This window comes from Vipera ursinii, assembly GCF_947247035.1.
Source record: "Vipera ursinii genome assembly, chromosome: 1".
NCBI lineage: Eukaryota > Metazoa > Chordata > Lepidosauria > Squamata > Viperidae > Vipera > Vipera ursinii.
The window spans coordinates 271,035,893-271,063,337 of NC_139512.1; the positions used below are offsets into that span (position 1 = coordinate 271,035,893).

The 27,445-nt window shown below is 37.7% G+C and overlaps 1 protein-coding gene across 3 annotated transcripts; it reads right to left on the bottom strand.

The window, feature by feature from the left end:
* On the bottom strand, window positions 1–27,445 carry FBXO30 (F-box protein 30). 3 transcript variants are annotated; one of them, XM_083348230.1, is made up of 8 exons: window positions 27,335–27,445; window positions 13,498–13,539; window positions 13,104–13,196; window positions 12,188–12,227; window positions 7,835–7,894; window positions 7,651–7,734; window positions 3,365–5,426; window positions 1–2,585 (listed from the first exon to the last, which is right to left on the bottom strand). In XM_083348230.1, exons 5-8 carry the CDS (start codon window positions 7,840–7,842, stop codon window positions 2,382–2,384), a joined length of 2,358 nt encoding a protein of 785 aa, XP_083204356.1. In that variant the 5' UTR covers window positions 7,843–7,894; window positions 12,188–12,227; window positions 13,104–13,196; window positions 13,498–13,539; window positions 27,335–27,445; the 3' UTR covers window positions 1–2,381. The 3 variants fall into 3 exon arrangements, with proteins under 3 accessions (XP_083204356.1, XP_083204357.1, XP_083204355.1); XM_083348231.1 differs by lacking the exon at window positions 7,835–7,894 and having other exon boundaries at window positions 27,335–27,444; XM_083348229.1 differs by lacking the exons at window positions 7,835–7,894; window positions 12,188–12,227; window positions 13,498–13,539; window positions 27,335–27,445 and having other exon boundaries at window positions 13,104–13,436.

The window sequence follows — 27,445 nt, forward strand, 5'->3', positions numbered from 1 at the left end:
TAAACAAATGTCAAGTGTTTTTATTAGTTATACTAAACATTGCAAAACACAGTATTAAGTGAACATTAAAACAAAGTAATATGGATTGCCAGTAAGAAAAACAGTTGTATATGTGAAGTTGTAAAGGCAATTCAAATGGAACAAACTAGGAGAGGTTTCAGTGTGACTTTAATATGGAAAGTATACTATTGTAGAGGAAATTAGGTATTGACAAACTACTACTTTGGAAAACTGCACAGCAGTATAAAATACTGATACCCTTTTAACTGTATTCCTCCTGTTTGTGAGAATATTTTAATATTTAATTATTCTTTACAGCAATAATGTTTAATAACTCAGGCATAAAACAAGAAACAGTATTGGAATTTGAAGGCAGAAATGCAAGTAGTGTTAAGAATGAACTGTTCAAAATGCTTAATGTAAACAAATAAACTAAGCATTCATTATAGGTTAATCCACATTTCTTTAGAAGCCAAGAGATGTCTTGAATACTGCAGGAAGCCTTTACAATTACAATATACGTACTCCTTACATAAGGGCTGAGGTATATTTTGCCCATCTGTTCTTGAGGAAAAGGTAGAATGGTTTATGTATTGGTAAAATATTTGATGAATAACAATATATGCATAAACAGCTTCCAACACCTGTAGAATGAATATTCTTGGTTGTTTTAGGTTGATAGTACTTTTGCAAATGAAATCTCTATGTGTCAGGGTCAGGTTTCCTGGCTCTAGTATAAACCTCTGTAAAAAAATCCAATATGTAACCAAAACTAATATGATACTGATGTAGCATTCATTCTTTTAAACTGCTAAAACTAGAAGTGTTTTTGCAGCTGAAGATTCCACCAATTGCAGGAAACTTTTTCACCCATGTTCTTCAAAGAGAAAGGCAGCATTGTGAAAATAATTAACTGATCCCAAGATCCAGGCATTGTAGATAATAGCTATATAAAACATATTCCTTAATGATCTAGCTATATGGCACCAGAATGAGACTTAGCTTTTTTAATAGAACTGCTTAATAAGACAATTACTTTCCAGACTAAATTTATGTCAACATAGTCTTAATCAAGTATATTTGAATGATTTAATATATTGCCAATATATAGCTAACTTTCCAACACTTTGTTCTTTAAACTGAAACATTGTATTATTTTTAAACAAACTTGGGTTTTTTAAAAATTTGTGGCACCAAGCTCAGTAAACTAACTGTATAAGTATTAAAGCTTTTGAATAACATCAACAAAGGCATTTTGTAAGTAGAAAAAACAATCACCAACATTTCCTCATTATGGAAGACTATGAAAAATATGGAGTTATGAAATAAACATTTAAAATACACTTTATCCAATGAATTAGTTCTCATCTTATAAAGATGGTGTTTCAAGAGCCCTATCCTAACCACATTTGCTACGACAGAAATTCCAATGGAATTTAGTGTACTGAGAATGAATCCTAAACTCTAAAGTAGCCTTGAAACCACATAGTACATCCAGATTTGTTAACATAACAGAATGTATCTCAACACGATAAAACTTAAGCCCTTTGTTAAATGTATTAATCTAAGTATTATGAAATCTGTGTAGCTAATTACAGCAAAGAATACATTTTTTCAAGATTACCTTTTATTAATACCAAACAATGAAAAAGTGTATTGATCCAAAATTCTAGCCTAGGTATTTAGAGCCTAAAATGAAATCGAATTTTGTTCCATTGAACTAACAGAAGTTTATGTTGAATATCAAGAGAAGGTACTATTAGGAAAAAAAAAGATCTACCTCAGAATTCATTTGATAGGATTTTGCTGTATTAAATTAGAAGTTTTGATCCTAACTCCAAATACTTGTGGATTATGCTCCTATTCCATTTGCATTTAACACTAAAATCACACTTTGCAATCTTAGCAAGAAATGACATTAAATAACACTGTATCCAGCTTATATGAACACAGCAATCCATAGAATGAAAAGACTCGCCAAAACATATGCTACTAAATTTCAACTAGCATTCAATGTTACATTCAAATTTGCAAAGAGACAAATTATACAAAGACTTTTAGCTTGGATGAGCATCTCTCTTGAACTCACTAAAAAGAAATGGATACAGTTAGTCAGGGAAAACCCAAAAGAAAAAAAAACAACCTACAAATGATAAAAAGTCATACAGAACTCCCCTGACCAGCAAGTTCCATTTTTAAGGCAATTTTTGTTCATTCTAACCAGACCATATTATAAAAAAATAAATGCCACTTCAAAACATTATGTACATTATGACAAATTTATCCAGAAATCATATTTAGTAAATTAATAAAGTGTCACAAATTATCATCCAGAGGTTACTTCAGGTGCTTGAGTGTGCAATTAGAATTATTCTTCATCTTTAAAGTACAGGCTTCAAGACTGAGCGCAACGACCGTCCTTCTTTTGTTAGTTCTCTTGTGACACACATACATGGCAGTGGCACAGCTTCCTCCCGTTTCTCTACAGCATTGTAACTGCATTTCTTCAAATGATCAGCCATGCTTACAATGTCCGCAAATTTCCATTCATTTACAGTACAAAAAGCTGTGCTGAATCGCCACACCTAAAAAAATAAATTTCTCTTAGCATGATGATATATTTATTAGGACTCATTCATGTGCACGTCATGTAGAACTGGCATTTATAGCACAAATGTTAAGCATAGACTAGATAGTTTTTTTAAAAAAAAAAAGAATCTCCAAACATCTTTTCCTATGAAGGATAATGTACAAAACATGCCACAAATTTCAGTATAAGCATTAAAAAACCCTGCAAACTAATATGGAAATGCGATGACATACTGTATATTTACGTGTATTGATCTATAAAATGATACAAACGTATTGGCTGATAAGGCTTTGAAAAAGTGACCTGATTTTCCAAATTTCTGTTTGATTCCAGAGTTTTGCCATTTTTAGGACACACACTTTTCTTGCTTTCTCTTAATTAACTTAGCTGTAATTAGCTTATCCAGATACGAAAAATCTGGATACAGAAAGCAGCTGTAGGGCAGATACCAGTATGCCCATCACCTGAAAGTTGATCTCTTTCTTGTATTTATTATTGTATTAACTATACTGCTCAAAAAAAGGGAACACAAGATAAGACATCCTACTATTAAATACTGTACATTGTGTTGTTTAAGTGTTCCCTTTATTTTTTTGAGCAGTATATATTTAGTTATACTGTTCTCCAAGTTCTTTCTATTTCATTGCTCCCATACTCTAGACACCTGCCTCCCACATAGGACTTGAGAGAGAAATATCGGGACTCAATCTTTATGCAAAGATCATTCCAATTCAAAACAGAGGTAAGCAAGTTCTCATAATTAAATATACAAACCTTTTCTTTTATTTGCCATGAAAAACTTCCATCTGGATATAACCTCTTTTCCCACAACAAGATGACCATTCCGCGTGCATGAAGTAAGCTTCCGCATACATCCCTCATTAATCTTGACACTTGTGACAGCTGACATAAACTGAAACCATCTAGAAAACCTGCAATGTGTTGTAGGACCTCAAAAGGAAGATTACTGAGATTGTCACTATGCAGCCCTAAGCAGCATCTCTTATCAGGCTCTGACAACACAGTCGATATAGAAGGCTGAACCCCAAAGGACCGAAGATGCCGATCATGAATAACTTTTGCTCCTTGTGTCGAAGGACAAAATCTGCGCTGAGAATATGTACATCCATAATATGCCAAAGGACATCGCTGCTCCATCCAGCCATTTAGGCCAGCATGGATATCACCATGTACATTCTTAAAATGTGAAGAAAATTCGTTTCGTCTAAACAGTTGTCCGCAAACAAATGTAAACATGGAACGCTTTGTTTGGTATCTAGTCACACATTCTAGTACCAAGTCTAGCCCAAGAGTCTGAAAAGGGCTTGGATTTGACAGCTGTGGATTTGCATGATCACAAGCAGATGCTGAAGCAATTTCCCCTACCATTGTATTTGTGGCCAGAATTGCAGAAGGGAGAGAAAATGTCTGAGTCCCAAAATCAACATGGTATCCATCAATAATACGACAATCTGATATTCCCCTGCCACCAGGAGAATCTCCGAGACAAAACAGCAATGCTGCTGTGATTAAGTCTATTCCCTGAAGATCCATAGGATCCTCTGTTATTTCCAAATCTGATGTATCTACTGCTTTGTCTTCCTTTGATGCAGATAAGCAGTAATTTGCCAAGTAATTGTAGGTGTGGTGAGGAATTAAAGAAAATACATCATTTCTGAGTTTTTCTTGTTCTAGTTCTCTCTGTAGTAGTTCATCGTTACAGTCATGTGACGTATATATGTGGTCAATGGTGCCGTTAGACAAGTTGTGCAGAGGTATTTCATATTTAACTTGTGCTACAGGAACTGAGTTACAAACATTCGCTGCTTTATCACAGGGAGATGCATTGTGAATAATATTTGCTACATTAAACTGGCTGGAATTACATACATTTAGTTCTTCATTCTGTTGCAGTTTCTCTGTGCTTGAATCATCTAGATGAAAGCCATTACATAAAGAGATATTATCATGGCTTATATTCAGTTTGTAGTGTTTTGTAGTATCGTAACAAATGTCACTTGACCCGTTTTGTTCTAATTGTCCATTTTGATTCAAAATATCCAACTTAATACCACCAACTGCTCCCATGCCATTTTCCTCTACAGAATCATGTTCCACCATGGTTTGCATGCTGCTATTACATATTTGTTCTTTTACACAGAAATCTGCATTTGTTTTACATGGTAAGATACTGAGTTTTGAACTTAGCAAGCTGGTAGCAGTGTTTAGAATATCTAGAGCTGTAGCTAAGCTTTTGGTTGTTTCCACAGTGGCTTGATAAAGTGCACCAAATGATTCTTCATCAACAGGCAATAACCCATTTGCAACTGTAGCATCTGGGACACTTACAACAGAAGATTTTTCTCTGGGTTTTAACACAGGATCAGGAGTTTTTGATGTCATAGTTGCAACTTTGAGAGATTCAAGAAGCATCCGCTGATCTTGAAGGGCAAGAGCCATATCTAACTGTTCAATTTCATCAACATCTTTACTTAGATTCTCATAAGATTTTCGATCTGCATAACTGACTGGCCATCTATTCCATTCCATAGTGCAGCATACAACACTTGCAGGACAGGTTTCTAGATGTTCAGCAATTTTGTTTCGGGTTACAGTAAATGGGCAGCCAAAGCCACTGTTGAGACAAGGCACTCGTTCAAGTGGACATAAAAGGCGATGCTCTTCAGCTTTACATAAATGAAATACTGCTCCACAAACCATAGGGCAGCCAATTAAGTCACAGGAAATCCCAGCTTCTGATCTAGTCATACAACGCCGACTAATACAGTTGACACAATGTAAATGCTGAAGATCTTCCATGGTGGCAGCTTCAGTGCTAGATATAGAAAACAAGAAAGCCAGAGAAGATATCAAGGCTTTTGGTTGCAAGTTAGAACAAACTATTTCTGCAAGGAAATGAAAGAAGAGCTAATATGTTCAAAATCCCAAGAAAATTTTGAATACATCCTGTTTTAAAAATTAAACCCATATTTTATTCCCCCCCCCAAAAAAAGAAATTTATGACTGTATGCAGAAAATTAAACTATCCAATGCAATGAAAACAATATTAAATGAGATAACAAAAGAGTAAAGCCAAGGAGAGAGGAAAGACAGAGTACAATATTGGTGCCAAATGTACTAATCTAGAAAAGTAAGCAAGCTGGAGCTCACCACAGAGAAGGTTCTTCAAATTGACAAAATTAATAGTTTTTACTATAGTCTTTACATGCTCATTTTTACACATATTAAGTTGGGAAACTTCTATGTTGGCAATTTAGAGCACTATAGGACAATATTTATTTATTTATTTATTTTGGGGACTTATATGCCGCCCTATCTCCCGAAGTACTCAGGGCGGCTAACAACAATAAAATACAACGATACAAAAGTTAAAAAGAATTAAATTAACAGCCCCAATAAAATAAATTAAAATTGAAGTTAAAAATTAAAAAAACAATAGCTATGGTAGCAAAGCACCTGCTCAGGATGCTCTGTGGCAGACCTCAAACGGATTATTTCGGAAAAAATGAAATTTCACCTCCACCTTTCAGCACACTCTAAAAACATTTCAGACAATCTCAGATCTCAACCAACACAATGAGATTCTAACAAACATTACACGTTTCAACTGATAAAAGATACTTTTTAATCTGTTTCACATGTAGCCTGCATTTGCATAACCAGCCTTTTTTCGTTTCCCTTCCTCTCTGCCTCACTCCAATTTAAATCCTACCTCAGTATAGCCACAGTATGGCTCCGATGAAGTAAGCGATAAAAGGTGTTAGTTGGGAAAGGTGCTATTCAGACGTCTTCCAATTTATAGCAATAATATAAAAATTGAGTATCTATTTAGAATCACATGGTAGAATTTTTTCAACTTCTCATTTTTCATCTTGTGGTAAAATATAGAAATTTATTGGGCTTATGACAGGGGTCGGCAACCGGGAAAAGGAAAAGAGCCACTCAGAACCGGTTCCATCACAAAAAGTGCGCGTGCGTGCGTCCACTCACGCGCATGCGCTAAACATTTTGCGCATGCGCAAAATGGGAGGCACCTGCGCGGCGACAGGTCTCCCCTATGGAGAGGTGCGCGCCGCCAAACAGCTGCCGTGTTCATCAATGTTTGACGAACGCGGCAGGTCTCCGGACGGGATGGCGGCGGTTTGGAGAGGTGCGCGCGCACTCTCCAAACTGCCGCCATCCCGTTTGCACAGCTGCTGTGTTCGTCAATGTTTGACGAATGCGGCAGGTTTCCAGACGGGATGGCGGCGGTTTGGCGAGTGCGCGCGCACTCTCCAAACCGCCGCCATCCCGTTTGCACAGCTGCCGTGTTCGTCAATGTTTGACGAACGCGGCAGGTCTCCGGACAGGATGGCGGCGGTTTAGAGAGGTGCACGCGCACCTCCAGCCCTTTGGAAAGGTTTCACATGCACCTCTCGGAACGGGTGGTGCCACTCTCCATTTGGAGAGGTGCGCGCGCACCACTGCCCGTTCGAAGAGGTGCGCGCGCACCGGGCGGCTGGGAGCATGCGGCTCCGGAGCTGCGGGTTGCCGACCCGTGGCTTATGACTTACTCAAAATTCTTCGGGCCTTTGAATTGGTGTTGACTCAACTATATGAACAAGTTCCTGCAGTTTTCTAGGCCAGATTTTGTTTGTTACTGCCTTCTTCTTAAGGATGACAGACTGACTGGTCCTAAGTCACCCAGCTGGCTTCATTTCTAAGGCAGGACTAGAACTCACTGTCTCCAGTTTCTAGTCTGGTGCTTTTAACCACTACCCCATCAATTATTACATCAAACTGGTTATCTTCAATCACCTACACAATGTATTACAGTACAAAAGTAGAATACAGCCTATAACATAATTTTAAGTACTGTCAAATTTTCTCTGAACAGTCTTAAAGACAAGTGCATGTTGTTTTTATTTATAAGTTTGCATTTTATTAATATATTATTGCACTGAATTGGATTACATTATTATTATATTTAATTTCAAAATAATCACCAGCTTGGAGACCAATCTTATCTGAAAATCAAATTAATACACATTTGAACTTACTTTTCTTCAGATGAGCTCATAGCTGGCATAGAAGAAAGACCAATCCCTACTGATACAGTAAATGATAAATTTTTCAGGTGGCACCTATAACCAAAGAAATTTTGATCAATCACCAACTAACTTCAAAGACATTTTCTTTGTTCTATATTTACACAGAGATTATAGTTACATTTCAATAGTATACCAGTACATATGCTTTGATCCTGTTCATGGTAAATTTGCCTTGATTGGATATTATCTGGTTCTGGAAAATTAAGTTTAAAAGATATTATTGTGCTGCTAAATTATATCCCCCAAGTTTGGAATCTGTCTTCTCTTTGCATTCATTTTGTTAATTTGTTTGCATTTTTATACTTCATTTTGTTTGAATTGGACTGTTTGGGATGTTTTTACTATCACTTATATACTTTTAACAAAATTTGTAACATGATCTAAACTAATATGATTACAGAAAATCATACTGGTGCTTCATGCTATATGCAGACCCCAGATAATGCCATTGGATTTTAATGGAAAAATGTGAGGAAAAAAAAATCAGTGGCATGATTTGGGGCCTTTACACCAAGGCATAAAGAATACAGGTAGGGCTTAACACACTTGTTTTCTCTCAGAACTGTTCCTCCAAACTCTAAAAACTGATGGCATATACAGTCATGGCCGAAATTGTTGGAACCCCAGAAATTTTTCCAGAAAATCAAGTATGTCTCACAGAAAAGTATTGCAGGAACACATGTTTTGCTATACACAGGTTTATTCCTTTTGTGTGTATTGGAACACAACAGAAAAGGGAGGAAAAAAAGCAAATTGGACATAATGTCAAACAAAACTCCAAAAATGGGCTGGACAAAATTATTGGCACCCTTAACTTAATATTTGGTTGCACACCCTTTGGAAAAAATAACTGAAATCAGTCGCTTCCTATAACCATCAATAAGCTTCTTACACCTCTCACCCAGAATTTTGGACCACTGTTCCTTTGCAAACTGCTCCAGGTCTCTCTTATTGGAGGGGCGCCTTTTCCCAACAGCAATTTTAAGATCTCTCCACAGGTGTTCAATGGGATTCAGATCTGGACTCATTGCTGGCCACTTCAGAACTCTGCAGCGCTTTCTTGCCATCCATTTCTGAGTGCTTTTTGATGTATGTTTGGGGTCATTGTCCTGCTGGAAGACCCAAGATCTCAGACGCAAACCCAGCTTTCTGACACTGGGCTCTACAGTGCGACCCAAAATCATTTGGTAATCCTCAGATTTCATGATGCCTTGCACACATTCAAGGCACCCAGTGCCAGAGGCAGCAAAACAACCCCAAAACATCATTGAACCTCCACCATATTTCACTGTAGGTACTGTGTTCTTTTCTTTGTAGGCCTCATTTTGTTTTCGGTAAACAGTAGAATGATGTGCTTTACCAAAAAGTTCTATCTTGGTCTCATCTGTCCACAAGACGTTTTCCCAGAAGGATTTAGGCTTACTCAAGTACATTTTGGCAAACTGTAATCTTGCTTTTTTATGTCTCTGTGTCAGCAGTGGGGTCCTCCTGGGTCTCCTGCCATAGCGTTTCCTTTCATTTAAATGTCGACAGATAGTTCGCGCTGACACTGATGCTCCCTGAGCCTGCAGGACAGCTTGCATTCCTTTGGAACTTGCTTGGGGCTGCTTATCCACCCTCTGGACTATCCTGCATTGCAACCTTTCATCAATTTTTCTCTTCCGTCCATGACCAGGGAGATTAGCTGCAGTGCCATGGGTTGCAAACATCTTGATAATGTTGCGCACTGTGGACAAAGGCAAATCTAGATCTCTGGAGATGGACTTGTAACCTTGAGATTGTTGATATTTGTCCACAATTTCGGTTCTCAAGTCCTCAGACAGTTCTCTTCTCCTCTTTCTGTTGTCCATGCTTAGTGTGGCACACACAGACACACAAGACTAAGTGAACTTCTCTCCTTTTTATCTGCTTTCAGGTGTGATTTTTATATTGCCCACACCTGTTACTTGCCCCAGGTGAGTTTAAAGGAGCATCACATGATTGAAACAATCTTGTTTATCCACAATTTTGAGAGGGTGCCAATAATTTTGTCCAGCCCATTTTTGGAGTTTTGTTTGACATTATGTCCAATTTGCTTTTTTCCCCTCCCTTTTTTGTTGTGTTCCAATACACACAAAGGGAATAAACCTGTGTATAGCAAAACATGTGTTCCTGCAATACTTTTCTGTGAGAAATATTTATTTATTTATTTATTTATTTATTTATTTATTTATTTATTTATTTATTTTAATCCCATTTATATCCCGCCCTTCTCCGAAGACTCAGGGCGGCTTACAATCTAAGCACAAATCAAATGTGCTTAGCAATAGCCTTCATTCTATGTATATGCCTGTTTATTATACACCCCCCAAGCGGCATTATTACAAAGTCAGCTTAATTGCCCCCAACAATCTGGGTCCTCATTTTACCTACCTCGGAAGGATGGAAGGCTGAGTCAACCTTGAGCCTGGTGGGATGCGAACCTGCACTAATTGCAGGCAGCTGGTGTTACTTAAGGAGGCATTAGCCCACTGCTCCACCAAGGCACTTGATTTTCTGGAAAAATTTCTGGGGTGCCAACAATTTCGGCCATGACTGTAACTATAATATGGTATCATTATACCAAAATTACAATAACATACCCATAGTTGGGGGGAAAAAAGGCCTCCAGAATTCTGAAATTCTACAAATATTGAGGATTCAGAGTGGGAAAATTACCCCTTTCAGTAAGTTTAAACAAACAATTGTGTCTTATTTCTGTATTATCAATGTCTTCACATGAAAAGATGTCAGCATTGTATCTTCTGCTAAATCTATCCAGACTCAGTCCAGTTAAAGTTTAAGAGCCAAGTAGATTTATAAATAATCATCTCATGGGACTAAAATGGAAGTTCGCCCAGAAGAATGGGTAGTTAACATTATGTCTCTGAAATCTGAACAGTTTAAAATTTTAACAACTCCAATAAGTTCTCCTACATGCTAGCCTAATTCATAGTGCTAAAACATAAACTTGTTTGTTTTTTGGCAGGATATGTGAACCCACATATTATGGCTTCACAATATATCTAAATAAGGCCACCAGTTATAAGGGCAGCCTTATACATTTCTAAAAAAAATTCTTAAAAAGCTTATTAATAAATCAGCTTAAGCTTCCTGATTATACAACAGAATCTAGAACATGAACAAAATGTTCAAGTACAAAATGTTTTTAGTTCCCTCATTTATTATATAGATGACTATTAACATTCACAAAGAAGTCAGATAGCACCTTTTCAAAATAACACATTTTATTATAAGGCATAATTTTTTGTCAGCTAGAGCTCATTTGCAACCAAAAAAGGGAAATAAAAATATTACATATAGAAAAAACATCCACCCATTTTAACATCCATTTTAAAAGTGTCATTAAAATTGGAGAATATTTACATGGCATGTGTTGGAAACTCCCTAATGAAGCTAATTTAAAAACTAATTAACACTAACTAAGTAACTAGAGAAACAAAAATGTAAGGAACCAAATAATACCTTAAATAATACTATGCCCATATGTCCTATATTGCAACAACTCTAACTTAAGCAAGACAATTCAAATTTGGAGATTAAGAGTAAGCCATAATTATAAATGATATTTGGAATGCTTACTTAGACAACATAAATCATAGCTGCAGATTCAGAAATAACCCAATACTTTCTGGTGAAAAGAAATGTATGCTTTATGGGAAAAGAAATTTGAACACACTTTGAATGATGATATCAAACATGAATTAAATTACCAAGAATTAGACACTACTTTCTGGCATTCTGCATTAAAGTCTAATATAACACTACATGTAATTAATGTATAAATCCTATTGAAGGGATTTTATTATGTATAAGGTTGATGTTAGTAATATTGATATTAGTAGTGATACTTTGTAATCATCTTTATGTGCAAGCAGCTTTGTAGGAGCTTTATATTGGGAAATTAGTTATATAAAAGCAAATGTTTCATGCTTTAGGTACAGGGGATTGCTTACATGAAAAGAGCATGGTAAGGGGAGGGGGAAAGGAGTTATGGTGGAGCCTGGGTTGTTGTGTATGAGTCATCATCTAGGAATTATTTTTCTGTATCTTTTGGTTCCTAGTACCAAGACCAGATCTCTTTGTTCTGGAAAGGTATAAAAGGTGGAAAACATCTTTCCTGGTTGTTGCCTTCATCTCTCTACCAGCCACGAAGAGAGATGTGGCCACCCAACTCTATTTTGATCAAAATAAAAGTTGTTTGCTTGCTGAAACCTCGGCTCAGGAGTTTCTTTTGGCTCTTTTAAATTCCTGAGTAATGCTGGGGCAATTGTGAGGCTAAGTGTAAAACCTTACACTATAATAAGATATTCCAAAGATTTTTCCACATTTAAGTAGTCTTTATAGAAACCAAATGTTGTGTATATATATATATATATATATATATATATATATATATATATATATATATATATATATATATATATATATATGTATGTATACATACTTGAATCTGTTCTCTGAAAATTCCTAAGTCATTAGAAGTCCTGAAAGTGAAAAAAATGTTAGTCAATGAAATGTATATTTCTAGAAAACTCCTACATATTACTGCAAGCATTACAGTGCTTTGGTTGATGCTGATTCATATTTCACATGTGAATAAAATTTATAAACTTCCATCATACTCTAAAACAGACAGCCCACAGCCAAAATAATGTATACCAACTCTACTTTTTTAATCAATAGGAGCAGCTGAAATACTAAATGTATGAAACATATGAATAAGCTATTACACAGAAAATCTAACATTGAAGATTGGTTTAAGTGGCTGGGCCACTGCCGCCCCCCCCCCCCCAGTATATTAGGAGCCCTTTTCCTGGTTATGTTAACCTCTACTGATTATAATTTTTCTCAGGTGATTGGTTGTTACTCAGAATCATTTCATTGAGATAGGTAGCCCTATAAATTTAATGAATGGATGGATGGATCTACAACAGATGTCTTTCCAGTCTTTAAACACATCCAGTAAAGAATTATTGATGTCTAATCCAATTACTTATATATACTCAATCTTAACCTTCACTTGCTTTCTAGTAAATTCAAGCCATTGTTTAAATTTTTACTCTCTGGTATGACAGAGAATAGATTTTGGCTTTCTGTGTGACATCTTTTCAGATAATCAAATAATGCAATTTCATATCCTTATCCCTGACACTTTTAACATGACTAAACTTTCACCTTTGTGCATAGGTGTTTCTTTTTTCAAATTCCATGATCATCCTCACTGATATTTTCTGAATGACTTAATTTGTCTGAATCCTTTGGTGTCAGAAATGAACCTATCAGTTGGGTGGTAACATTTACTCAATGGAGAATAAGCTAAAAAGGTAAAGGCACAAAAAGGAAAGAAACAATCAACTTACCAGATTAAAACTTTCCAAGAAACAATACAGCAGTCGAGTTTTTTTGTATAATCTCCATTCTTATTATATTTAGATGGCGGCACAGCTAAAACGCTACAAAGATACAGAATCATATGGATACATTCTTTAAAAAGCCCATAAAGCAAAGTCTGGAATATCACTAGATTTAAAAAAAAATCCTCTTCATGTTTTAAATTGTAAACATGTGAAATAACTCCTTTTCTCTCTTAATTTATTAAACTGCAACCAAGTAAACAACACAAATGTATGTTTAAAACTGTAATCTAAGATATAACATTTTAATAAAATTCCTTCGCATGTAATTTTTCTATTCAGTGCTTCTCCCCTATTTTCTTCCTCTCCATATGTCTTCTCATCTTCTTGCTTTTATTACCTTATTGCCAGAATAGATTTTCAGCGGTTGTGGGGTTTTTTTCTCCTGTAACAAAAACAAATTAATTAAATTCAATAAAATGTCACCTCTGTTTTAATGCAGTTTTATTCTTTAGACTGAAATAAACTGTGATGATTAGGAAAAATCTTCACAGTCACAATCATCTGAATACTGATGTGAACTTCAAAACAAAAGAAACCATACGTTTACAAAGGAATTTTCTCTTGATAAACTAGAGAAAAGTGAGACAATGAAAGATATATGAGCTATACCCAGCTCAGATTTGTCTGCCCACATAACAGAAATCCACGATACAAACAATTGCAAATTTATGCACAGATTATCCAAACTCTTCTTTTACATATATGACAGAGCATACTCCATCTGTTTTCTGGGAATTAAACAACTGGCAATGAGCTGGCAAAATTTAAGGGACTCAGAGACTGACAGAATCTAAGGAATTTCTAAATGCTATGAGGGATTTTCCAATCTCAGTGGTTAGTCCAGAGGTCTGCAACCCGCGGCTCCGGAGGCGCATGTGGCTCTTTCAACCGTCTCCTGTGGCTCCTGGTCCTCTGCCATGTGCAGTCCAAAAAACAAAACAAAAAAGTGGGACTAAAAAAGTTCAACCAATCAATTCAAATATGCAGGGTAGGTGCATATCTCACCTTGGCTCTACTCTTCAGTCAAACCCTGTTCTGCGCATGTGCGCATGTACGCGCATGCGCACATATTTTTTGCGGCTCCCAGTTTTTCCTTTTGTGAGGGAACCGGTTCCGAGTGGCTCTTTCACTGTTTTGAGGTTGCTGACCCCTGGGTTAGTCATTCAGAGACCCTGATCAGTACAAGCTGGTGTACTGTTACAAACTGAGAGCTGATAAGAGTACAAATACTGTATATCTTGTAGTGAATTAAATCAGGCACATACCAGGGTGCAGACTCAAACCTGCAATGTTGAATAGCAGTGGTGGGAGATGATTTTTTTTTTTAAAAAAAAGCTCCTTTCTGCACTACCATTGCAGGGTTTCCAGGGGACGGGGTGTTGTGTGGATCTGATCTGTTCAAGACTAGCCATGAGGAAATCTCATTTGATTACATTGCTCACATCAGCTCTTAGACACGGTCCTTGGGGATATTATTGACTTGGAAGGGAGTGCCATTTGATCAGAAAGTATAAAATCAGTTTGAATTATTTTGACTAGAAGTACACAAGACACCTCTAGGGGTTAAGCCAACTTCTTGTATTCTGATCTCTAAAATTCAGCATGGACAGCTTGCATGGGCCCATGAAGAATCAGTAACTCTTTAAGAAAAAGTTATGTCCATTGCTACATAAGAGGTGATAATCCTCTGGATTTTAAAATTCTGGGCAACAAGTGGCAGTTGCAAATATTAAAAATATTCCTTATAATACTGTCCAATTATAAGCATGGTGGGAAGGCAGTAAGTACAAAATTAGACTCTGATTTCAGACCTGCATATAACACAGAACTCTGTTACCATGAGAGAGAAATGCAACTGAATCTTCTGAAACTCTCAGCAAGCAGCCTGTAGAGCCCATAACCACGAGGTATCTACATGGAGAAGTTATACATCGACATGAAGATGTATCTGAAGATTTCAGCATCTATTTCTTCTTTGGAGTTGAGTCAGGGATGATTTTAATGGCACTTGAGAATCTGATGGATTCATAAGCACCAATAAGCTAAAGAAGCCAAGATAACACAGAGGTGCAGCAGAAAGAAGCCTGGGAAATTAGCCTATAGTTGACCAGGGAGTATTGCTTCTGAAGGTACAGATATCTTAGCTGGCACATCAGATACAAGTCTGCTGGGACCAAAGCAGACCAGTTTTGGCAATCTATGCTCTAATATTAATCTTTTTATTGCATAGAACTATCTATTCCACGTAGGGTGACCCTTGGAGACTTAACTAGAAGCTATATCTGATCCAGAACAAAGTTGCCTATTTGTTGTGTGGGATAGTTATATGGGACCATAAAGCACTCTTCCTATTAACACTGCACTGGTTGTCCTTGAGCCACCAGACCCAATTTAAGTTGTTTAGCATTGGTCTATAGCGGTGGCTCTAAGGGACGCGGTGGCTCAGTGGGTTAGGACGCTGAGCTTGTCGATCAGAAGGTTGGCAGTTTGGCGGGTCGAATCCCGAGTGCCGCGTAACAGAGTGAGCGCCTGTTACTCGTCCCAGCTTCTGCCAACCTAGCAGTTCGAAAGCACGTAAAAAAGCAAGTAGAAAAATAGGGACCACTACGGTGGGAAGGTAACAGTGTTCTATGCGCCTTTGGCGTTGTGTCATGCCGGCCACATGACCACGGAGACGTCCTCGGACAAGCGCTGGCTCTTCAGCTTTGAAACGGAGATGAGCACCGGCCCTTAGAGTTGGAAACAACTAGCACACATGTGCGGGGAAACCTTTACCTATATAGCTCTAAATAGCTTACGACCAGATATGCTTAAAGTAATGTCATATGACTGATGTGTTTAGATTAAATTTAAAAAGCCTGGCTCATGATCCCATTGGCTGGTTTGGCTTATTGCGCAAAGGCCAAAAATAGTGTCTTCCCAGTGCTAGTTGTCCCAACTACAGAATTCTCATCCAAGGTCACTATCCTTTTTTAATGAACAACTGAAACTGCTCTTCACTTAGAAATGTGTAGGACAAATACAAAAGTGCCTCTGTTGTTATTATGCTGATCCATGATTTTTAAAATAAATTTTTTAAATTGTTACTTATTGTTAATAATTATTGGTGTCACGGTCCTGTTTTATCTAAGTCCAGCCTTTCTCCCCTCCTCCCCGACACCTCTATTTCATATGTAATTTGCTCTGGTTACTCTGAAAAAAGGACAATACAAAATTAAATCCTACGTAAGTCCCAAGCTATGGAATGCATGCCCTCAGTAATTTTATTTGGCTCCTGTCTATCTGTGCCTTTAGGAATTGGAATAAACATATTTTTATCCTTTCATTATTAACTTTAGCATTATTTTTTTAAAAAATTTCCTAATTTCTAATCATTATTTTCACAATATTAAACTTAAAGAGTATCTGAATAGGAAAGTGAGATATAAATCAAATAAAGAACTAAGTAGTGAAACCAGTTATTCTAATTAATGCTATAAAATTTATCAGCACTTGATAAACACTTGTATTCAAGAACTGATAACAAATGTCCTGTTAGAGAACACTTCATGATAGAGAAGTTTAGAACAGGAAGTAGATGAAAGAAAAGCAGTGATATCCCCAAAATCAGCCTTCCCTTCCCAATAGATTTCCAGATGCATTAGTAAACATGCTTTAAAATGCTACATGAAGATCAGAGGAAGAAGTTACTTTTTTGGCAATTGCAACTGGTGCAAATTTGATTAAAAAACAGACTAGGAAAGTAATAGATCTGATAAAAAGTGTGCATTTTCCTATATTTCTCTCTCTTATATAATGGTACCTTACTGAAGCTAAACCAGATATAGGGGTATTTTTAGATTTGTAGTCATTCTGTAGTTAGATTATAACGTTATAACTAATGTTGATATGATGCTGCACATTTTCACAGGACTGACAACTGAATGCTCAGTAACATGCATTAGATCACCAAATACAGGCAAAGAATGCAGAGATTTGTTAGTACTTCACAACCTTTCATGGTTTACTAGGTAATTCTTCATAATCTTAGCATTAATCCAGTTCTTAAGAGAAATATTCTGTCTTTTTGCTGTCCCATTGAACTACAAAAAACTAATGTGTCCCATAAATAGCATTCAATTATCACATAATTGAAATATAGAACTGGGCATTCTTATTCATAACAGTTAGGTTCCAGCTTATAATCATGGTTAATGAAATCACAGATGAGTCACCAGGCCTATGATACTTAAGAGTTAGACCTGGAAAATAACTAAAAAAATTACAAAACAAAATCATGAAAAAATATAAGGAAAACATTGAAATAAGAGTAGTTATAAAATTATTGAATCAAAATATGGAAAGAAGGGGAGTAATCTTCCACTTGCTCCTGCTCTGAACTGTCTGTGCTGCTTCCTAATGAACCTTAGTTGTGGTGGGTGTGACTGTATTGAAAAGTAGCAGATAATTACGCTTTGCCAGGTCTTGCTTTTCAGAACCTGTCCTTACAGACTTGAAAAGCAACTTCTAGCTGCCTACTGAACTGAACGCTGTCATTCATTAGTGGGGCAAATTAAAACACTTTATCCTCTATGGCAGACATGTCAAACACAAGGCCCGGGGGCCAGATCCGGCCCGCGAAGTGGTTTCATGTGGCCCGTGAAGCCATCCTGGAAACAGTGAGGGAATGGCCCCCACTGCCTTGGCCCTGGCCCAGAGACCCTCCTCCTGCCAGAGACCATCAGATCTGTCCCATTCCTGCCCAGGCCCCCATAGGCACCCTTGATGCGAACGATGTAGAGCTGGCCACGCCCACCCAGTAGGCCATACACACTCTAGCCACGCCCACCCAGGCCACGGCCACCCGGCCCCCTGAGGGCAACCGCAATGCTGATGCGGCCCTCAATGAAATTGAGTTTGACACCCCTGCTCTATGGCACTTTCCAGCTGCAGAATCTTATCTTTTCTCTCAAAGGCAAAGCTAACATGAACACTTTCCACATCTCTTAGCAAAGTTCTCTGTTATACACTTGCTCACTTTCATTATGTGCAGGAAGAGAATGAACATATAAAGTCAAAACAGTATAAAACACTGGGAAACAGAAGCCAAATCTGTAGCCTTTTGCACATGTACACAATGGTGGAGTTCAGAACTGATAGCCAAAAACTGCGGACAGGCAAAACCTGTGTACCACAGATAATGAGGTCTGGTTTATATAAACAATGGTAAATATCTGAAACCCCAGATAACAAAGCCATGGATAATGAAGTCCAGTTATAGAATTTTCCCTTAATTGATAATCAAGATGTACTAATTGCCCTAGTGGACAATCACTTAAATATGAGCCAGCAGTGTGCTGCAGCTGCCAAAAAAGCCAACACAGCTCTAGGCTGCATTAACAGAGGGATAGAATCAAGATCACATGAAGTGTTAATACCACTTTACAATGCCTTGGTAAGGCCACACTTGGAATACTGCATCCAATTTTGGTCACCACAATGTAAAAAAAGATGTTGAGACTCTAGAAAGAGTACAGAGAAAAGCAACAAAGATGATTAGGGGACTGGAGGCTAAAACATATAAGGAACTGTTGCTGGAATAGGGTATGTCTAGTTTAATCAAGAGAAGGATGAGGGATGACATGATAACAGTGTTCCAATATCTCAGGGGTTGCCACAAAGAAGAGGGAGTCAAGCTATTCTCCAAAGCGCCAGAAGGCAGGACAAGAAGCAACGGATGGAAACTAATCAAGGAGAGAAGCAACCTCGAACTAAGGAGAAACTTCCTGACAGTTAGAACAATTAACCAGTGGAACAACCTGCCTCCAGAAGTTGTGAATGCTCCAACAGTAGACGTTTTTAAGAAGAGACTGGACAGCGATTTGTCTGAAATGGTATAGGGTTTCCTGCCTGAGCAGGGTTTTCAACTAAAAGACCACCTTCAAAACTTTATATTTATTTATTTATTTATATTATTATTATTATGCTCCCCGATACTCCCATATTATACCTCTGCTTCGTGAGCTGCACTGGCTTCCAGTTGCCTTCCGGGTGAAATTCAAGGTGCTAGTGATGACATACAAAGCCCTACATGGCATGGGTCCGGAATACCTACGGGAGCACCTACTGCCAGCGTCAACACCCCTCCGTCCTGTGCGCTCCCACAGAGAGGGCCTCCTCAGGGTGCCACCGGTCAGAGAATGCCGGCTGGTAACCCCCAGGGGGAGAGCATTCTCAGTGGGTGCGCCAATCCTCTGGAACCGCTTACCAGCCGAAATCCGGATGGACCCCGACCTTCGCACCTTTCGGCGAGATTTAAAAACCTATCTATTCCAGCAAGCCGGCCTGGCCTGATATATTTGGGGTTTTATTTGTAGATCTGGGGTTTTATTTGTTTTATTGTTGGTTTATTGTATACTTACTTTGCTCTGTACACCGCCTTGAGTCCTCCGGGAGAAGGGCAGTATATAAAACGAATAAATAAATAAATATAATAATAATAATAATAATAATAATAATAATAATTATTATTATTATTATTGTTATTATTATTATTATTATTATTATTATTCCTTTACTTGAGCACTTAACCCAAGTTCCCATAATTGAGACACCCTTTCTTACTTTATTAGTTTCCAATTAAATCTGCATTTTTTTAAAAAAATAATTATTGACAAAAAGAACAAAAATGCAAGAAAAAGTATTGCAAATTAAATAAATCTTCTGCTGCCGTTTTGTAAACACTAGTGTCTTAAATCGCAACAATACCATCCTTCAGTTCCTGGAAGTTGTTCATGAAATATATCAAGGGTTCTTTCATCTCAAGTTTCTAAAGTCCATAAATCCAACCTCTCATTTTCAATGTAAGTTTAACGAGAGAACATTTCCATCTACAGAGATATTGTTGGAAAGAGTATTCTACATAAACAAATATATTTTTAGTAAATCTGCCAAAAGACAACCTTAGCGACATTAGCCAAAATACTACTGTCATAGCCAAGAAAAGCAGGGGGAAAAAAGCCCCAAATACTGAAATACTTAAATCTTTCCAATGTATGTAATTTATTGCATATGAAGATTTCTAACATAGGCGTTTTACAATTTTGTTTCAAATTTCTTGAATGCTAGTATTTATGCTGTTATCTGCTGCAATAAACCTTTAAAACTTTAGCAATGCATGTGTGGGGCTTATTATTCTAGAAAATACTTTTTGCACTCTTGTGGATGATTATTGACTAAATCACAGCTGTGTTTTAAGTTATTCAAATTGAAAAACTAGTTCAAATGAACTGGAGCCAAATCTATGAGCACGATTTTGAAATATTTCCTTCCAAAGGTCGCCAAATAAAGTAAATATTTCTATGATTCCTTCCAGCCAACATCATCTTTTAATACAATTCAACTATATTTTTTCATATAAATAATTGTCAGTTTGAGACACAAACTATATCCGTTGGGTAAAACTAGAAAATAAACCTGGGAAATACAGGGAGTAGAATGTGTGCATAAGGAGCTGACTTGTTATTCAGCAACGTATATTTAATTACACTGTCACCGCATTCTTGCTTGCAAGAACCGAGTTTCACTTACTGCAGTGAAAATGCCCAGTCATAGCAACAGAATAATAGCCTTTGATATGCTGTGCCTCATTAATGATCAAATCTTGTAAAGCAGCTGCTCATTTCTCATTAGGCAACGTCAGCAAGTAGGTTCAGTTCGTCAGATATGTTGAAGTACTTGTGGCTTGCCTGTTACCAACCAAGAAACCTAAAAATACACACAGTTCTGGTGAGATGTACACTGCTCTTAGAAGGTCCAGGCCACCTGATGTTATTGTACATATTACAATCAGCTGACTACAGTTGCCAAAGCATGTTTGGAAAGTCTGCTAAGCACAAGTAGAATTCCAGCAATCCAATCACCAATGTTTGTATCAACAGCAAAGATCATGTTAATGATTTGACACAGAAGTTACTCCAAATACCATCTACCTCTTTGGTAACCAATTACTTAGTGCAACAGATGTAAAACCTGATAGCTGAGTTGTAATTCCACTTCTGATCATCTTTTATCCATTTTATTTTTATTATTTTATGTTTTATTATTTTATGTTAAATTGTTGTCTTCCTGTTAACCGGATTAAATCAGACTTCAGCAGCTCAGAACTCCCAATGCTACCCACAGGAACCTCCAAGTGGAGAAAAGAAAAACAGTTTACAGCTGATTTACTTTTTTTTTAATCCCATTTATATCCCGCCCTTCTCCGAAGACTCAGGGCGGCTTACAATTTAAACCACAAATCAATGTGCTTAGCAATAGCCTTCATTCTATGTATATGCCTGCTTATTAGGGCTTTCGCTCCCCCCCACAAGCGGCATTATTACAAAGTCAGCTTATTGCCTCCAACAATCTGGGTCCTCATTTTACCTACCTCGGAAGGATGGAAGGCTTCTTTTAATCATTTCTAAAACTTGATAAATTCTTAAATTTAAATGCCATGAGGCAACTCAATGACAAATTCAACCTAACTGGCATATCAGACTTAAGACAAAAAATGCTTGACTTTTATCCATAGTTTGTAGCCCTCTTTTCCCTTTCTTTTGTTCCTCCCCTTATATAAATGGGGGAAAAGAAGATATGTTAGTTATATTTCCTTGGTACATCTGAATCTAGGAACAATGCCTATTAGTTTCTAAGAAAAGAAGCCAATTTTAATTAAAGGATTCAAGATTCTGGTCTGAATGGAAATCTGCCAAGTTCACATATCATAGTCAAGCATAAAAACCAATGCATAATTCATTAATACACAGCCCTCACATGAATATATTAGCAAAACATTACACCAAAAGTATAAATATGATTATATAAGCCAGGCATGTCAAACTGCCGGCCCGCGGGCCGGATGCATCACAACGGAACCGCGCCCTCCCCATTGCTGGCAATGGGAAAAAAGTTGCAATACGTCGTGCGACGAGTTTGACATGCCTAATATAAGCTATATATACTATTATGTGAACATATTTAAGGAAAAAAGCTAAGAAGTACACAGGAAGTATGGGTAAATCTTTTTTGCCAATGATTTCTATTCTACTAGTGGAGAATTTGGACTGAATAAAACCCAATTATAAAGTTTTTAGAACATTCAGTTTAGGCGCAACCTGTGATTTCATGGATTTCCTTTAAATTAAGCAATAAAGATAAGATTCTTATTCTTGATGCTGCATTCCATAGTGAAACTTTATGTGTCAAGGTATCACTAGATCAGAGAGATCTGTTTAACAAATATTCAGCCATTACAGTGTAAAGGAAGATATTAAGACATAGAAGTGATCGTCATGTTATCCTAAAAAAATAATACAATTGCCGTCTATCTTGGTAACTAATTTGCCACTTGTTCATTACCAGCTGCTATGTTTTCCTTAAAATTTCAACAGAAAAATATTATCAAAATCAAAATTTATAAAAATAGAGAAGCGCACTTGAAAAAACTCTTAAACACAGGTGACTGAGACAAACAGCATGGCAAGAAAGGTCATAAAATGGGGTAAAATTCAATTAACAACTGTCTTGCTTAGCAACAGAAATGTTAGGCTCAATTGTGATCATAAGTCAAGGACTACCTGTAGTCTTTGAACATTTGATGGTGGATGATGTCTAAAACAAAAAATTGCCAACTGTACTTGACGTCTACTAAATTCATAACTGTTAAATTGAGGGTCTACTTGTATATTTGACTAGAATTTTCCATAATCTAATAATAAATCATTACAAAAACTCTAGATGTGTTTCGGCTCAATGTCAAAAACCTACTTTTTCTTTTTTCATTTTCTTCCTATTTTTTCCTGCAGCTTTTTTGGATCAACCAAATGTCAATCCATTGGTGGTGACAGAAACTGACCAATGGGATTGTTGCCTAAGCCCGAGATCATGGACTGAGAGACTGACTGGCTGAAAATCACCCAGCTGAGTTTTTTTGTCTAAGGTAAGACTAGAACTCATAGGTTTTTGATCTGAAGCCTGAACCACTAGATCAAACTGGGTCGCATCAAACACCTACATCAATATTGTATTTTACTTCCATCAATATTTCTCATTTGAATATTTCTAGGGGAAATGATATGTAGACATTTTTTTTAAAATGCCTAACTAAAGGTGTTGGCTAAACTCCTCTGAAAACTAATGTTCACAATTTGGATAAAGTGCTTAAAAATATCAATTCTTTAATATGCGAGTCCCTGAATATCTGAAAAACAAAAAATATAGCATAATTATATGCATATTGGTTACCTTTCAGTGACTGCAAACAGCTTATTCTGTACTCAGATGCAAATGCTATAGCTGCAAATAAACTGTCTGCCTATTGAGACTGGAAATTATTGAATACTGAATTTTAATTCAGATAATATAACTTCATAAGAAAATTAAATATTCTTCAAATATTAGTTGCTATATATATTACAGCATTTGCACCCTGACAGTTTTGTAAAGTAGAATATACAAGAAAAGCTGCCCAGAAAACCCTGCACGTTTGCAAATGCTATAGCTGCAAATAAACTGTCTGCCTATTGAGACTGGAAATTATTGAATACTGAATTTTAATTCAGATAATATAACTGCATAAGAAAATTAAATATTCTTCAAATATTAGTTGCTATATATATTACAGCATTTGCACCCTGACAGTTTTGTAAAGTAGAATATACAAGAAAAGCTGCCCAGAAAACCCTGCACGTTGCATCCACTAATGTTTTATGGGATGGGAGGAGATTTACACTTAATTTAGGAACAACAGATTCCAGACACATCTCTCTCTTCAACTCAATAAAAAGAATTGTCGATGCTCTGTTCATCCATGACTTCCTCTACACAGTTTACCTCTCAGCGTGTATAGATGTTCTCTGAATCAGAACCATAATGTATTTTAAATAAAACAAAAACATACTTAAAAATCTTGTAAAACAGTTCCCAGAAAAAAAGAAATGCAAGTTAGGCATGAAATATTTTTCTAAATTATTTACTTCTCATCAACTAGGATCTGAAAACACAACACACACTTCTGTGATTCATGCCTAAGCTACTCACTGACATGTTTTTCAGTGTGGTGATACAAGTAGTCCTCAACTTACAACTGTTTTTTTAGTGACCATTCAAAATTATAATCACATTGAAAAATGTGACTTATGACTCTTTTTCAGTTACAACTATCAAAATTCAGATGCTTGGCAACTGGTTCATATTTACGACCATTGCTGTGTCATAAGGACATGTTGTACCTTTTGCAACCTTCTGATGAGCAAAGTCAATGAAAAAGCTAGATTCACTTAACCACCAGGTTACTAAGTTATCAACTGCAGTGATTCACTTAACCATGGCAAGAAAGGTTGTAAAATGGAGAAAACCTCATTTAACAAGATCAATTTTGGGCTCAATTGTGGTCATAAGTTGAGGATTACCTGTAGCTACTTAACCAGCAGCCATCAATTTATCTCTTCACTGTCCTAGCTAACCTAACATCCAAGAGGAAACCCCTACACGTCATATGAATGGCAACTAATCTGGAAAAATAGGGATTTTTTCCCCAAAAATAGTTGTGATTTAAAATATTTTTAATCAGAATTAAGGCAATTGTACATAAACCTACTTAGAAATCATTACTGCAGATCTCAAAGACTAATTTCAAGGTCTATTTCTCAATATGTATAAGTTTGTATTGTTCATGTTTTGGTTTATAAAAACATGCATTTCTGCATGTAGTCGCAGCAGGTGGCAGCACCCCTGGAAATGCAGCAGGATCAAGAATATCAAGGCTGTAGGCTAAATGGAGAAATGAAAAAAAAAATTCAGAAAAAGGCAATTTTAAACTATTTCAGTATTACTTCCCAGAATATTATATGGACATGTTCATAAAATCACCAATACTCACACTCTACCTGAATATGATTTGGGGTTTTTATTTCATCCTATAATTTCTGAAGAACTTTCAGAAAAAAATGCTTTATTGTGGAATATGGAAGAGCTTAAAGATAAAACAGCAGACAGTATTTCAGCAGAACTATTTAAAAATAAAACATGGTCCCCTCACATCCCCCCAATGAAAATGTTAGTGTTTCTTGGCTTACACAATAGTCCTTAGCCTATAATACTCTACCTGAATCAAGAACTATTCCAAATTTCATTTTCAAAGAACTGTTGACCATTATGACTCAGCTAAAGTCAAAACATTATTATATGACACTATCATATATGATGAATTACTTATTATTCATTTTCCATTTTCACCAAAATCCAGAGCTAGGCACATGAAATAACTAACATTCACTCTATTCTTTCATTGCTAGAGGTTTTGACATGTAAACTTCACAAGGTTTTGTACTGTTCCCTAAGATAGCAACCTGAGGATGAATTGCTTCCTGATATACTCAACAGGAGAAGCACTGTAGTGCTCCTTTTGTGCCTTCAATTAAATCAGTTGCTGTAAAAAATTACCGTAACCGCAGTCCTAACAGTATCTAGTTTCCAGCTTTCAGAATGTCAGACCGACTTAACTTTCAGCAGAGGAAAAAAAGCAGCATCTTTTCAGATATTTACTGTATACACAAGACTACAGTGCTTCAATTAGGGATCATCTCAAGAACCATCCAGCCTTGCCTATGAACAAATGGTACAACACCAGCTGCCTGCAATTAGTGCAGGTTCGAGTCCCACCAGGTTCAAGGTTGACTCAGCCTTCCATCCTTCCGAGGTAGGTAAAATGAGGACCCAGATTGTTGGGGGCAATTAAGCTGACTTTGTAATAATGCCGCTTGGGGTGGTGGTGGTGACGAAAGCCCTAATAAGCAGGCATATACATAGAATGAAGGCTATTGCTAAGCACATTGATTTGTGCTTCTTAGATTGTAAGCCGCCCTGAGTCTTCGGAGAAGGGCGGGATATAAATGGGATAAAAAAACAACAACACCTTTCTCTACAAACACAAGGGCGCCTCTTTCTAAGACACAAGTTTTCCTTCCAGGACAGTTTTTGTTGTTGTTGTTTTGTTTTAATCTAGACTCTCTAGAGCAGGGGTCGGCAACCTCGGCTCTTTTATGACTCGTGGACTTCAACTCCCAGAATTCCTGAGTCAGCTGACTCAGGAATTCTGGGAGTTGAAGTCCACGAGTCATAAAAGAGCCGAGGTTGCCGACCCCTGCTCTAGAGGCTAACGCAGAAGAGGGCTGGCTGCACTCCCACTTGCTTCGTGTTCTCGTTTATTTCGAATGCCCCAATTTAAAGAAAACCTTCCACGGAATAATTTCACTTGGCCTGGAAGGAACAGTGGGAGGGGAAAGAAAGAAAGAAAGAAAGAAAGAAAGAAAGAAAGAAAGAAAGAAAGAAAGAAAGAAAGAAAGAAAGAAAGAAAGAAAGAAAGAAAGAAAGAAAGAAAGAAAGAAAGAAAGAAAGAAAGAAAGAAAGAAAGAAAGAAAGAAAGAAAGAAAGAAAGAAAGAAAGAAAGAAAGAAAGAAAGAAAGAGCGATGACTTGCAGCTGTGGTTCCTGCGCAGCGAACAAAAGAGCTTTCTTGGGAGCAGCAGGCGGAGTTGGGCGTGCCCGAGGTTGTGTGAATCTGCGCACCTTCCCCATTATTAAACGACCGATACAAACTACGCGGATTCGTCAGCCCCGGGATGAAGAAGGGGACGGCCTTCTCCCTCCCTCTCCCCCAAATTCCCCCCCCCACACACACTTTTATGCCATTGTCTCCCGGGTGGTGGAAGGAGAAGGGGAGGGGGGGGGTCGCCAAGGGAAGAAAGGCACCTCGCCGGACACATAACGCCTTCGCCCATCCTTTCGCCCCGGAGCTTGCCAACGCAGCAGAGACCAAAGCCTACTCTTCTCTCCTTCTTCTTCCCCCACCCCACCACCCCCCGGGTCAAGCAGGCGCCGGGCTCCCCGGGCCACCTCATAAAGGCACCGGCTGTCAAACAACAACGGCAACCCGATCTCTCCCGGTCTTCCGGGAAGCTGTGGCCGGCCGCCTTAGGAAGGCCCGGGCACTCCGCTCGCCTGGGCAGGTCCCCAGCCGCCAGCAACAGCCCGAACGACAACCCCGCCGTTGGGCCGATTACCCGTCTGGCTTCAGCAGCAGCAGCAGGAGCAGCAGACCCCGGGCCAAGCCAAGCCAAGCCCCGGGACCCTCCACCTCTCGCGCACTAGGACTCACCGCCCAGCCGGTCTTTCCCCACTCCCCACCTCCTGCGTCTGAAGGATCCCCCCGAACGGTGCGCCAGCCTTCCCCGAGACGTTCTGGGGCTCGTTCCGGTGAGGGGC